This window comes from Lycium ferocissimum, chromosome 2, assembly GCF_029784015.1.
Source record: "Lycium ferocissimum isolate CSIRO_LF1 chromosome 2, AGI_CSIRO_Lferr_CH_V1, whole genome shotgun sequence".
NCBI classification, from domain to species: Eukaryota; Viridiplantae; Streptophyta; class Magnoliopsida; order Solanales; family Solanaceae; genus Lycium; species Lycium ferocissimum.
In genome coordinates this window covers 42,114,314-42,126,260 of record NC_081343.1, presented here as the reverse complement: position 1 = coordinate 42,126,260, position 11,947 = coordinate 42,114,314, and the positions used below count along the sequence as shown (strand labels likewise).

General features: G+C 35.9%; 2 protein-coding genes across 2 annotated transcripts; one reads left to right on the top strand and one right to left on the bottom strand.

Moving 5' to 3' along the window:
- The first annotated feature begins 347 nt into the window (after positions 1-347).
- LOC132038151 (TLC domain-containing protein At5g14285) lies at positions 348-1,238 on the top strand. Its single transcript, XM_059428874.1, has one exon. It carries the CDS (start codon positions 402-404, stop codon positions 1,155-1,157), a length of 756 nt encoding a protein of 251 aa, XP_059284857.1. The 5' UTR covers positions 348-401; the 3' UTR covers positions 1,158-1,238.
- Positions 1,239-4,724: 3,486 nt separating this feature from the next.
- Positions 4,725-9,856, bottom strand: LOC132038145 (F-box protein SKIP14-like). Its single transcript, XM_059428868.1, has 2 exons — positions 9,037-9,856; positions 4,725-6,200 (listed from the first exon to the last, which is right to left on the bottom strand). The coding sequence occupies exons 1-2, from the start codon at positions 9,802-9,804 to the stop codon at positions 5,640-5,642; spliced, it is 1,329 nt and encodes a 442-aa protein (XP_059284851.1). The 5' UTR covers positions 9,805-9,856; the 3' UTR covers positions 4,725-5,639.
- Between the last annotated feature and the right edge of the window lie 2,091 nt (positions 9,857-11,947).

Genomic DNA, 11,947 nt, shown 5'->3' with positions numbered 1-11,947 from the left:
AAATTTTTTAAAAATATTAACATAACTTGCTGATATTATAATGCGTAATTTACATAAATTTTTAAAAAATATTAACATAACTTGCTAATATTATAATGCTTAATTTATACTCTCTAGACATAAATTCCATTTTAGATGACAAAAATCAAAGACGGGCACAAAATAGGCACACCTAACGACCCCGAAAGCAAACGGACATAAAAGACGGAACTAGAGGTCCATTGGCTCGAGGGAAGTTGCACTTTTTGGACTCATTATTTCTTCTCGCAAAGTGCAATTTCCCCAAATTCACACCAAACTCCACCCTTCCCCACCTATTTCCTCCTCCACCTCGAATTTTTATCTCCCAATTCTCCTATAAAACCCTAAATTCGATTTCCCAATCAATTAGATTTTCATTCATGATGGAAGCTCTCATTCTTTTTTTTTCATCAATTCCCAATCTCCTTTCTTTCTTCATCTTTTTCCTCATCATTTACCTCATTGCATACTTCCTCATCTTCCCTTCATGGAAACCTAAACTCCGTCCAGAAGCTTCCAGTTGCATCATCTCCTTCTTCCACGGCACACCCGCCGTATTCCTCGCAATCACTTCCCTACTCGCCGACCCCGCGCGTGACTTCCACTCTCCCAACACCCCTTTCCAAAACCTCGTCCTCGACTACAGCATCGCTTATTTCTTAATGGACTTGACCCACTACCTCATTTTCTACCCTAGTGATGTTCTCTTCATAGGACACCACGTGGCAACGTTATTCGTGTTCGTCACGTGCCGGTACATGGTGTACCATGGCGCGTACGCGATTCTTGTGCTTTTGATTCTTGCTGAGGTTACTAGCTTTGTGCAGAACACGTGGACGCTTGCGAATGCGAGGAAAGCTGACGTGGAGTTTGCTGCGAGAGTTTATGGTTTGCTTTCACCTCCGTTTTATGTTTTTTATTCGTTGGTGAGAGGTATTGCTGGACCCTATTTTGTGTACAAGATGATTTCGTGTTATATTAGTGGGGCTGCTGATAATGTCATACCTAGATGGCTTTGGGTTTCTTGGGTTTTTGTTGTTGTTACTGCTATTTCTGTTAGTATATTGTGGGTTTCTAATAATTGGGTTGAATTGTATAGAGAAAGGAGTAGGAAATTTGAGAGGAAAGTTAGGTGAGTTAAAGAATATTGTGGTTTACAGATTACTTGTATTGTTTGATTGGATGATATATTGAAAAAGATTCAATCTTTCATTGTCTTTTTGCTTCCTTTTTTGCTTTATGCATATTTGGCTGTGTTATACTACTATTGGAATGCTTTAAAAAAAAAAAAACTGGCCGGTGCACTAAGCTCCAAGTGCGGGGGGTAAGGGAAGGGCGGACACAAATACCTCTATTGTACGTTTTACCTTGCATTTCTGCAAGAGGCTGTTTCCACGGCTCAAACCCGTGACCTCCTGATCAAATGGCAACAACTTTGCCAGTTACGCCAATGCTCTCCTTCTAATGTTCGAATGCTTAATTTCAGAATTATGGTATGCTTTCATCTCTGTTTTATGCTCTGTATTCATTGGTGAGAGGTATTGCGGGACCTTATATTGTTTACAAGTTGATTTCGTGTTATATTAGTGGGGCTGCTGATAATGTTATACCTGGATGGGTTTGGGTTTCTTGGGTTTTTGTTGTTGTTGTTACTGCTATTCTGTTAGCATTTTGTGGGTTTCGAATAATTGGGTTGAATTGTATAGGGAAAGGAGTAGGAAACTTGAGAGGAAAGTTAGGTGAGTTAAAGAATATTGTGGTTTACAGATTGCTTGTATTGTTTGATTGGATGATATATTGAAAAAATAGAGAAATCTTTCATTGTCTTTTTGCTTCCTTTTTTGCTTTATGCTGTGTTTGCACTGTTACTTTACAAAAAAAAAAAAGGTTTTTATTGGATGAGATATTGAAAAAAGATTAAATCTTTCATTGGCTGTTTGCTCCCCGTTTTTGCTTTGTCAAATGCGTCTTTGGTTATCTTGTGTTCCTTCTAATGTTCGAATGCATAATTTCAGAATTATGTTACTTTCATCTCTGTTTTCCTGTATTCATTGGTGAGAGGTATCAGCAACAATATTGTTTACAAGTTGATTTCGTGTTATATTAGTGGGGCTGGTGATACTGTCATACCTTGATGGGTTTAGTTGTAGGGTTTTTGTTGTTGTTGTTACTGCTATTTCTGTTAGCATTTTGTGGGTATATAATAATTGGGTTGAATTGTATAGGGAAAGGTGTAGGAAATTTGAGGGACCGCTATTCGAAATCTTAGTGAAACACTGGATTTCTTATCTCATGTATGCTTTTCGTGAAAAAATAGAGAAAAGTTAGGTGAGTTAAAGAATATTGTGGTTTGCAGGTTACTTACATGGTTTTTATTGGATGAGATATTGAAAAAAGATTAAATCTTTCATTGGCTGTTTGCTCCCTTTTTTGCTTTGTGCGTCTTTGGTTGTGTTATACTAGTGTTGGAATGCATAATTTCAGAATTATGTTTACTCTATAGCCTTTTCCATTCGAAATCAGCAACAAATGTCGGAAAAAAGTTTAAATTGTTATTTTTATGGCCTCATCCTAATTGTTTAGTTATTCATGTATCGGGAATCTTCTATATACTACATTGATTCCCTCGAATTTATCATGTATAAGTTACCTTTATACAGAATAACTAAAAATTCACATTATCTCCACTAGTTATTTTTGATAGTAAGTGTCCATTTTTAACCAGCAACCAAATATTCTCTCTGGTTTATATGCAGTGGCCTTTTGGTGTTGAACTGATATACAGAGTGCAAGGTTTTGATTAGGAGGAATCAATGTAGGAATTTAAAATTATAATTTTTTGGCCACATCCTACATTGTTTATAATACCCAAATGGGGTAAATTCATTGGCTATTGGTCAAATTTAATAATTTATTCAAGAGAATATTTAATTCACATTTCTATCTTTTTTAATAGTAATGTCCATTATTTAATTCATAAATATTCTCTCTGTTTGGTGTGCCTAATTTGATAGGTTTGCATTATTGATTAGGAGGAATCAAGTAGCAATTTAAAATTTTAGGTGCTATTGGCTCAATTTATTACTCATCAATGTTTGGACCTTGGCTGCTAGGAAGCCTTAGTAAATCTTATATTGATATGCGGTAAATTATGTTTTCTAAAAGACTGGTCTGTGATACATAGTCCAATGCACTTGGCTGTTTTCTCTGTTCGCTGGTGGAGATTGCAGAGTACATCTATGTTTTTATCTCTAACTGCTGGAGATAGGTATTTGGCAGTTGAAGTTTAGATGGAGAATGTTCACTCTTCTCACTATTATTGTTGCCCTGGGAGGTGGAAAGGTTTGCTTTTCACCTTTTCGCCGAACCAGAACGAGAGCCAATCGGGTCGATCAGAATGTCCTTATTTCACAGCACTATAACATTCGCAAGTTAAGAGTCTGACTTTCTCTATTCTAAGTAGCACCTGAGAAAGATGTTAACCTTGCTTTTAGAACTTGATGATGCTTCATCAATCTCAAGACCTCTAGGTTGTAGCACTTTAATCGTCCTCTAGAGGTCAGTATGAGGCTGCATCTGCTCCTGCCTCTTTATTTGTTGATTATGTGAGGGAATGTAAGGTTCACCTGGTGAGTTGCTTATTAGCAGAAAGGACAGGATTGGATGTTTTCTTCCAGATTAGAGTTGCCTCAGCCTTCATCATCCATTCTGACGAAGGGTGTAGAGAACACATTTCGAAAGCTTTTTCAGTATGCTTTAAAAGTAGAGTCGTCTCGATGCTTTCTGGAAATCCTTTAGAATGTTGTGTACCAATTTGACAAGAAGAATCTTATTAGATGAGTTGTTGATTTCTTTCTAGGCACATCTATTTAAAAAAAAATCGTTAAAATTGAAGATTTGTGAGTGAAAATCATATTTCATTTGGAATACTTCTCAAATCAGTTGTTTAATATTTCAGCACCACTTGTTGAAACAATATTTCACCACTAGTTCAAATATTGAAAGATCATTTGCAAAATATGAAATAATATGGGTGATTCAAAGCTACAACTTTCTGTCCTTCCTGCCAATGGTACAAATGGACAGCAAGAATAATCAGTTATTTTTCTGCCTGATGACGCTCATATCAACCTTAACAGGAGCTGTAATACTGCTCCACCCCTCTTGTAATTATCATTCGCAGGAATGCCCCTTTCTTGGAGTGGTCTTTGATATTTACCCCTCAAATAGTTGGTTTTTAATTTTTGTCTGGCCGAAAATATCCCTGACATCGAAAAAACAAAAAAAGAAAAATCGGTCTACCTTTATCTATGATCTAATTTTGCTAAGGCATAAGTTTATAAAAACTTTGCCTTGTCCGGCATAATTTCTGTAGGAAATACATTTTCCGGCATAAGTTGTGTAGTGCCGAGCGAATTAGTTACTACACAACTTAACGCCGCACAAGGCAAGGATTCTCTAAACTTATGTTTTGTGATTTTTTTTTTTTTTTTTGTAAGAAAATGACGAATCCATCGCCTCTACTGGGTATCGAACACGGAATGTCCGATTTCATAGACCAGCGAATAAGGATACTTTGGCTCACAAATTTTCATTAAATGAGAAATAGAGGTAAAAATTAAAGACAAAGTACGTATGAAGGGCAATCCGCACCAAAAAAAAGTTTCTAATACACTGGTAGAGGTCCAGCCTAACCTCTCACCATAATAGTGACATTAAGTTAAGAGAGATAAACAGATCAGTTATTTGTAACATGTAATCCTGTATTTGTAGTTGAGGTCAAATATTTTTCTTCGCCATCATTTTATAATCATTCTGGCAATCATGATTATCAAAAAAATGATAAACATTCCGGCAACCAAATAATATGGATGCCCCTAATTATTTGTTAATAAAGAACGTCTCAATTCTTGTTCTAGGGAATTATCACAATATTCAGGTAGTCATTGAGTCATACAGAAAATCTGTACTCCAAAGCGGAAGCTGATCATAGATTTAGCATACGCCAACCAACAATGTCCCAACCAGAACCACATGCACTGAAAATGCCTGTTTGAGCTTTCCTGTTTAACAATGTCTCTAACTTAATCTTCGTCTCAATGCCAACCAACACTGGTACATTCTTCTCCAACTCCACCACAAACAAGTAGGCCTTGATATTTGCAACCCCGCAGCTGTTGATGATTAACACCGTGGACTTAGTCTGTCCACATATCATCAGACACATTTAATCCACCTTCAACTTCTTCCTCCCAAGAAGTTCGGTGTAGTAAGATCTTGAATAACATTATTCTCCTTTGTTACTCAACAAAAACATGACACAACATGCATAAAACATAAGGCTATATATGAAGCAACAAAAGCCTCCATACGGGAGTTCAGCTCGAATTACATTACTCTCCTTCGTTACTCAACAAAATGATGACACAGCATATAATACAACATAAGGCTATCAGAACCCTCATCAGATTCTTGTCTGCCATGTTTCCTTCCAGTTCGACAATAATAAGATTCCAATTTCTTCAGGAGAAAAAAAAACGGACTTCCATTTTACATCTAATGCTCAAAAACACTATGAGATCCCAAAGCTTTTCCACAGCCAAAAAAAGCAACAAACGCTATGCATCAAAGCCATAGAGGAAGAATTGGTAACTCTTCCCATTGTGAACAACAGTGGTTTTTTTTAAATTGGTCATTTTCTGCTCCTCTTGGCAACCCCTGAGTTTTCTCAAGCAATCTAAACAAATCAACTCGAAAGACGACAGCTCCTTGTAGTCACAATTATTTAAGCAACATCCACAATCGAAACAACGTGCAATGCATGTAGTACAAGCCCTACACAACTGAGTGGCAGATTGCTTCTTTTGGCAACTCTCTTGAGGGCAATCATAAACTAGTTTAAGCTGCTGGCATTTCGGGCAAACTTCAATGTCCACCGCACGGTCATCATCAGAAGTGACCCGCAACTGGTCACCACTAAAAAACTGCGGTTTATGAGCAGTTGGCAGCTTGCTATTATCTGCACCTGTTAAGAGCTTGATCTCTTCGATGTGCTGGTTTGTCACACCAAACAATCCAGAAATCCCTAAATATTTAAGTCTGGTTTTTCCAGCAGCCTTCAAGACTTTTAAGTTAGAGAGAATACCATCTATGGTGAGTCTCAGACATCCTGGGACATTCTGCATGAACACAGGCAAACATGATATCAGAAACTACACAAGTAAGAAGTGCCTGAAAAAAATTATAGAATCAAATTCTATTAAATGCAAAAACAAAAAGAAGAAATTAATAGAACCAAATTGAAAACTAGACACAAGTGGAGAGTTTTATAGTGAGAAATTTAAGGAGTAGATGAACTTTGCAAGAGGTTAAAAGGAGGTGAATGGCAGACACTTTAGTATAACATTACCAAAACCGGTTAGACATAAGATCTTTCCTTTCTGTTAGAGTCTGTTACTTTCTTAAAGTTGTATTGATGAAATTGTTAATGCCATCTCTCAACATAAAGGAATCAACTTAGATAATGAGACCAATTTATTATTGAGAATTTTACACGGTATGCCCTAAGAAAAAACTTACTAACACAACTTACCCATTTACTGTTTATACTTCACAGGAAATCTAAAACTAATTTTCTTTATCCATTTTTAAGTATATTAATTTCATCTTGTATTACCTAAACAGTTGCTAGTCATTCTCCCTTTTTAAGTATTCTGATAAATACATTACCCATTTTTACTCGTAAAAGTCTCTCTCTTCCAAATCAAGTGCATCTCATCTCCGAGAACTCATTTCGTTCCTCTTTACAGATGTGTGATATCGGCTACCCATCATATCTTTTCTATGAGTTGCTTGAATCCACAATTCACACATTATCCGTTTCTACTCCTGTTTGAGCGACCTTCCAATGCTTCTACAAATTGATTTTGGAGGGATTGGGAGAGAGAGAAATAAGAAAGAAATTTATGAAGAACTAATCTTAGATGCTAGTGATTGCTTTCACTTCAACAAGTTCTGTTAATCACCATATAAGCATTATTTACTTCAAGTCTTGCATTAACTAGAGGACATTGTCTCCGTTTGTCAATGCCGGCAAGGCCTTGGAGTAACCCGACAAGTTCGGAGGCGGGTTGAAGAGACGTCTACATGGATGCTAAGGTAAAATTTAGGGTTTTGTATGAAAATGGGTGGTTTACAAGTTAGGGTTTCTAAATTCATTGTTCGAAATGAAGAGTTGGTGCTTGATTGAACAACTAGAAGAAAAGCAGCAAATAAGAAGAGAGTTCTGAACCTCTAGAAAAATATGGCTGTAGTTTTTGTTTGAATACAGTAGTTTTGGTGTGAATATTGTATTTTTTAATTGAATACTGAACTTTCAAATTGAATACTGTATTTTTTAATTGAATATTGTAACTTTATTTCTGAATTGAATACTATAGTTTTGGATCGAATACTGCATTTTTGAATTGAATATTGTAGTTATGAATCAAATATTATAGTTTTTCCTTGAATATTATATAGTTTCATAGAAAAAGTTGTTGATTAGGATAGAAACAACCATAATATTCACTAAGATGGAGGGCTAGGGATATGCAATCTTAAAGCTCAGAACCAGAGTTTGCTTAGCAAGTGGAATTGGAGAATGGCATCAGAAGAGAGACCCCAATGGAAAGAGGTGATCAAAGAAAAGTATGGAGGGGAAAACAGTTGGACTACAAACATAGTGACCAGTCCCTATGGTGTTAGTGTGTGGAGAACCATCAGAAACCTTTGGCCAATCATCCATAGAAGATCTAATTATAAAGCTGGAAATGGAAAGTAAATTTCCTTCTGGGAAGACTGGTGGATACGACACTCTAAATACAATTATTTAGCTTCTTCCTTCCCTTATAATTGTTTGTTTTTAGATATTTTATCATCCATTTGTTTTAGGGTTTCAATCAATCTTTTTTCATTTTCCCTATAATTGTTTGTTTATTAGATCTTGTGATTTCCATTTAAGTGTTCTTTTAAATTACGTTACCATAGTGTTTGACGTGCATTTTTCTCTGCACTTCTATTTTGATCTCGGATCCGGATCCTCTCCATTTAAACAAGGAGGGAAGACGAGGTGAAATTATGTTACATATTCCAAATGAATTTAACTTCTCTTCCCAAATGAGGGATTGTTCCTCGAGAACCCTATTATTATAAACTCCATATACCCATGCATTGTATTATCTGGATTTATTTCCCCTTTTTTTAATATTAGTTTTTCCTTATACATTTATTTTTAAAACAAATCGTATGAATGTCTCACATTGTATTTGCTTGTTTCAATTTGTAGTATTACGCAAATATTACTATCTTTATCTTGACTAAATTTACAAAGAAAATTCATTTTGTGAATTTTATATATGTAAGACTGCGAGAAATTAACTAGTTTCTATGTAATTTTAGGTTTAGGTTCCCCACCATAATGCCACAACTACAGAACAGTGCAATTAGAGATCCACGTTGAACATGACCGAACTATCTTAGATACTTACCTTCAGAAGAAAATGACCAAACCATCTTAGCCGAAATCCTCTCTTTTATCCCATTTTGGTAATTGCCAATCTATATGATGCGATCAATTCTTATCTTGTATGACCGTACATTTAGTTTAACATCCACATTTCTATGACACTGATCTTGTGGAAAAGTTAGGACTACGAGGCAAATATTCACCTCCATGTAATATTGTTGGTTCTACAACCACTCTACAAACTTGCTTTTCACGGTATGAATCCTCCTATTAGCAAAAATTAAGGATTCTAGAATAATTATATCAGACCAATAAGGTGAGTGACAAACATAGTAACGACACAACTATGATAAAAGCACAAAGACATGCACGTGTTACTCTTACTTCTAAAATGAAACTTGCAAATCACGCCAACTTTACTGTCAATACTACATATTATATCTGATTAGACACAAGATTGGGCAAAACCATCAAGACACAATGACAAAATTTAGCTAAGCAAGCAACACAAGAGAATAACTGACCTTCATCAGGCTGGGATTCCTCTCAAGTACATGTATTAAACCAACATTTGTGATCTTTGAGCAGTTATAGAGACTGAGAGTATGGAGATGGCCTTGAGCCCTATTTGTCAACTTTATAAGAGTACTATCTGTGATCTTAAAAATAAATGGATCTATGTGAATACTTTTCCATAAAAGTGGATCTCCTTGAACAGCATCACGTAAAAGTTTGCATACGCTTTCAACTGCAAGAAGATCCCTTAAACTTAAATAACCAAGGGCCAGCAACAGCGCATCTGAAGGACCACCTCCAACCACAGCACAATTTATCTTGCCATGGCCACTGTCCAATCCCTCTTTGAAATTCATCCTGAACAGCTCACGATTTCCATCAATCAACTGGAAACCCCGATCCTGATGAATTCTCATTGTGCCAGCCATGAGAAAATCAAGTTCCCCAAACAACTCACCGCCCACCCCTGAAACCTCAGGCTCGTCTGCCTTAAACCCAGAATCCTTCTCAAAAACCTCTAACCAACTTGTGCTAGCCGCGACACCTTTGCCTTTGGTACTAATTTCCATATTAAAGGGATCCGAAGGCAACAAATCAGTGATATCATCAAAACCGTTATCAGCATTCCCACCTTCATGAGCATAAAGCTCCTCTTTTTCATCACTGAATCCATCCACATTATCATTTAAGCATCTCTCCACGAAACACTTCCTATCAAACTCGATCCCAGCTAAGAATCCTTCCTCTTGATTCGAGGCCATGGAGTCCACTCAAAATAGTCACCAATCACCTAAACAGGATTTACAAAAGATCTCCCCCACCTAGGCTACATCCACAAAGAGAACACCCTAAAACCCTAAACTCTCAAATGCAGACTAAACAAAAGCACCCAAAGTTTCTTGTTAAGAGAAATTCAAGAACTTGCTCTAGCAAAACACGAGATTCACCTCAAATATTTAAGAGAAAATTAAACCAAAGAGGATATATGGATAACATACCGCGATCGGCGCAAAACGCTGGTGGTAATAGAAAGCGCATCTATAAGAAGACTACATATATACACGGTGTAGGGCATATGCAGATTAGTAGAGTTTGTGAGTGTGTGAGAAGATTCAAAATCAGATTACAAGATTATATATGGGATTGAAAAGAAGAGATAAGTGAGGATAAATAATCAAAATCCAAAGACCACAAGAACTTGCAAAAATGAAGGCTTTTGAACTACTTATTTTAGAAATTGTTGTTTGCTTGTTGTGTCTAAAGATCCATAATTTCGGTGAAAGAAAGAGAGACGCTGTATAACCGTAGAAATGTCCATTTTCTTTTGGGGGGAAACAAGTGGCGCCAGATATTACTATACATTCCTCCAACATTTGGGCCTATCTTATGCAATTAGGCTTCTTCCGGTTTTGGACTTGACACAGGGCTAACTTTTTTTTGTGCGGAATGTCCCTCAAAGGCTCTGATCCTTAATTTTTGTCCTTCAAATGAGTTCGTCTTTAGTTTTTCATCCTTCAAAATCGAACTTGTGTTTTAGGAAGCATAAGTTATCCATCATCAAATATTAAATTTAAATCACAAGCTTAGAATTTATGCCCCTAAAATATAAGTTTGATTTTCGAAGATAAAAATTAAAGCCTATTCCCTTAAGACAAAACTTAAAGACCAATCCATTTGAAGTGAAATCGTGCAATTACTTGTAAACTAGCCATGATATGATTGACTATGTCACACGTTTCGGGTCATTAAAATTTGTACCCCATAGATCAGCTCTTTTAAAATAGCTCAATATACCATTCTGTCGAATAAGGAGCTTAATTTTCTTCTGGTATGCTTTTTTGTTTTTTGGGTGATTGAAACGCGTCAGGTTCGAACTCAAACCTCTGATTTTAGGCGAAAAGAACTTTTTCTCCCTAATTAAAGACCCCCTCTTGAAGGGAAATCGTGCAAATGACCGGGGTTTGTCCCTCTTGATACAAGTCTGAGTGGTTCGTGACCCACCATCGTAAGGACACAAGGTTGCTCTGTAACGATATTGTTCGATATTGTCGTTTAGGCCCGCACAACTTTAAAACGTGTCACTATAGTGTAAAGCATGTTTATTTATATAGCCAACACCTCTCTTGTATTTTGCCGATGTGGGACTTTCCTCCTAAGTTGGGTCTCACAATTCCAATCTCATTCTCTCTCCTATAATTATTCACCTTTCATTTATTCTCGTAAAATCTCTCAAAGTCATGTCTCTCTCCTCTATTGTTTCCATTCTTTAATTCCATTTTCTTAAAGTTCTTTAATTAAAAATGATATTCTATCATATGTATATCATATTTTCGCACTAATGAATATACAACAGTTTTGAAAAAGTATCGGATATATTAATAGTATGTATAACTGGAATAATATGTATACATAAAATTAGTATACATGCTGGTCTATCGTATACCTGAAATAATGTGTATACATATTAATGTATATCAGTATGTATAACACCATTTATTTGAGATATGTTATGCTAGTGTACATACAAAGTATATCATTATCTTTATTAATATGTATATTTTTGGATTATGGATTGGACACATTTTGACTTTTAAAAATTTTGGATTCATTATCATTTATTTAAAATCCAAATTTTTTATACCTTATACTGTACCAAAATTTATGTATACCATGAACATCAGAATATTAAGTCCAATATAGGGTTTTCATCTAGATTCAGTGTCAACATTTATTTTAAGAATAAGGCGTAAACATGTATCTCAAGAGAATGCCATGTCGTTATACATGGTGGAAATTTTTTAAATTCGGGATCATTGTTCTTCAACTTGACGTATACATGCAATCTCATATCATTATGAATCAATATTGGCGGAGAATCCTCTATACCGAATAAACAATCCGACG

Bases quoted from the DNA above. Each gene is read 5' to 3' on its own strand.
- LOC132038145 (XM_059428868.1), bottom strand. From the start codon at position 9,804: ATGGCCTCGAATCAAGAGGAAGGATTCTTAGCTGGGATCGAGTTTGAT. The intron at 6,201-9,036 runs GTGTTGCTTGCT...GTGTTCATGCAG, and splicing joins TGAAGGTCAGTTATTCTCTT to AATGTCCCAGGATGTCTGAG.
- LOC132038151 (XM_059428874.1), top strand. From the start codon at position 402: ATGATGGAAGCTCTCATTCTTTTTTTTTCATCAATTCCCAATCTCCTT.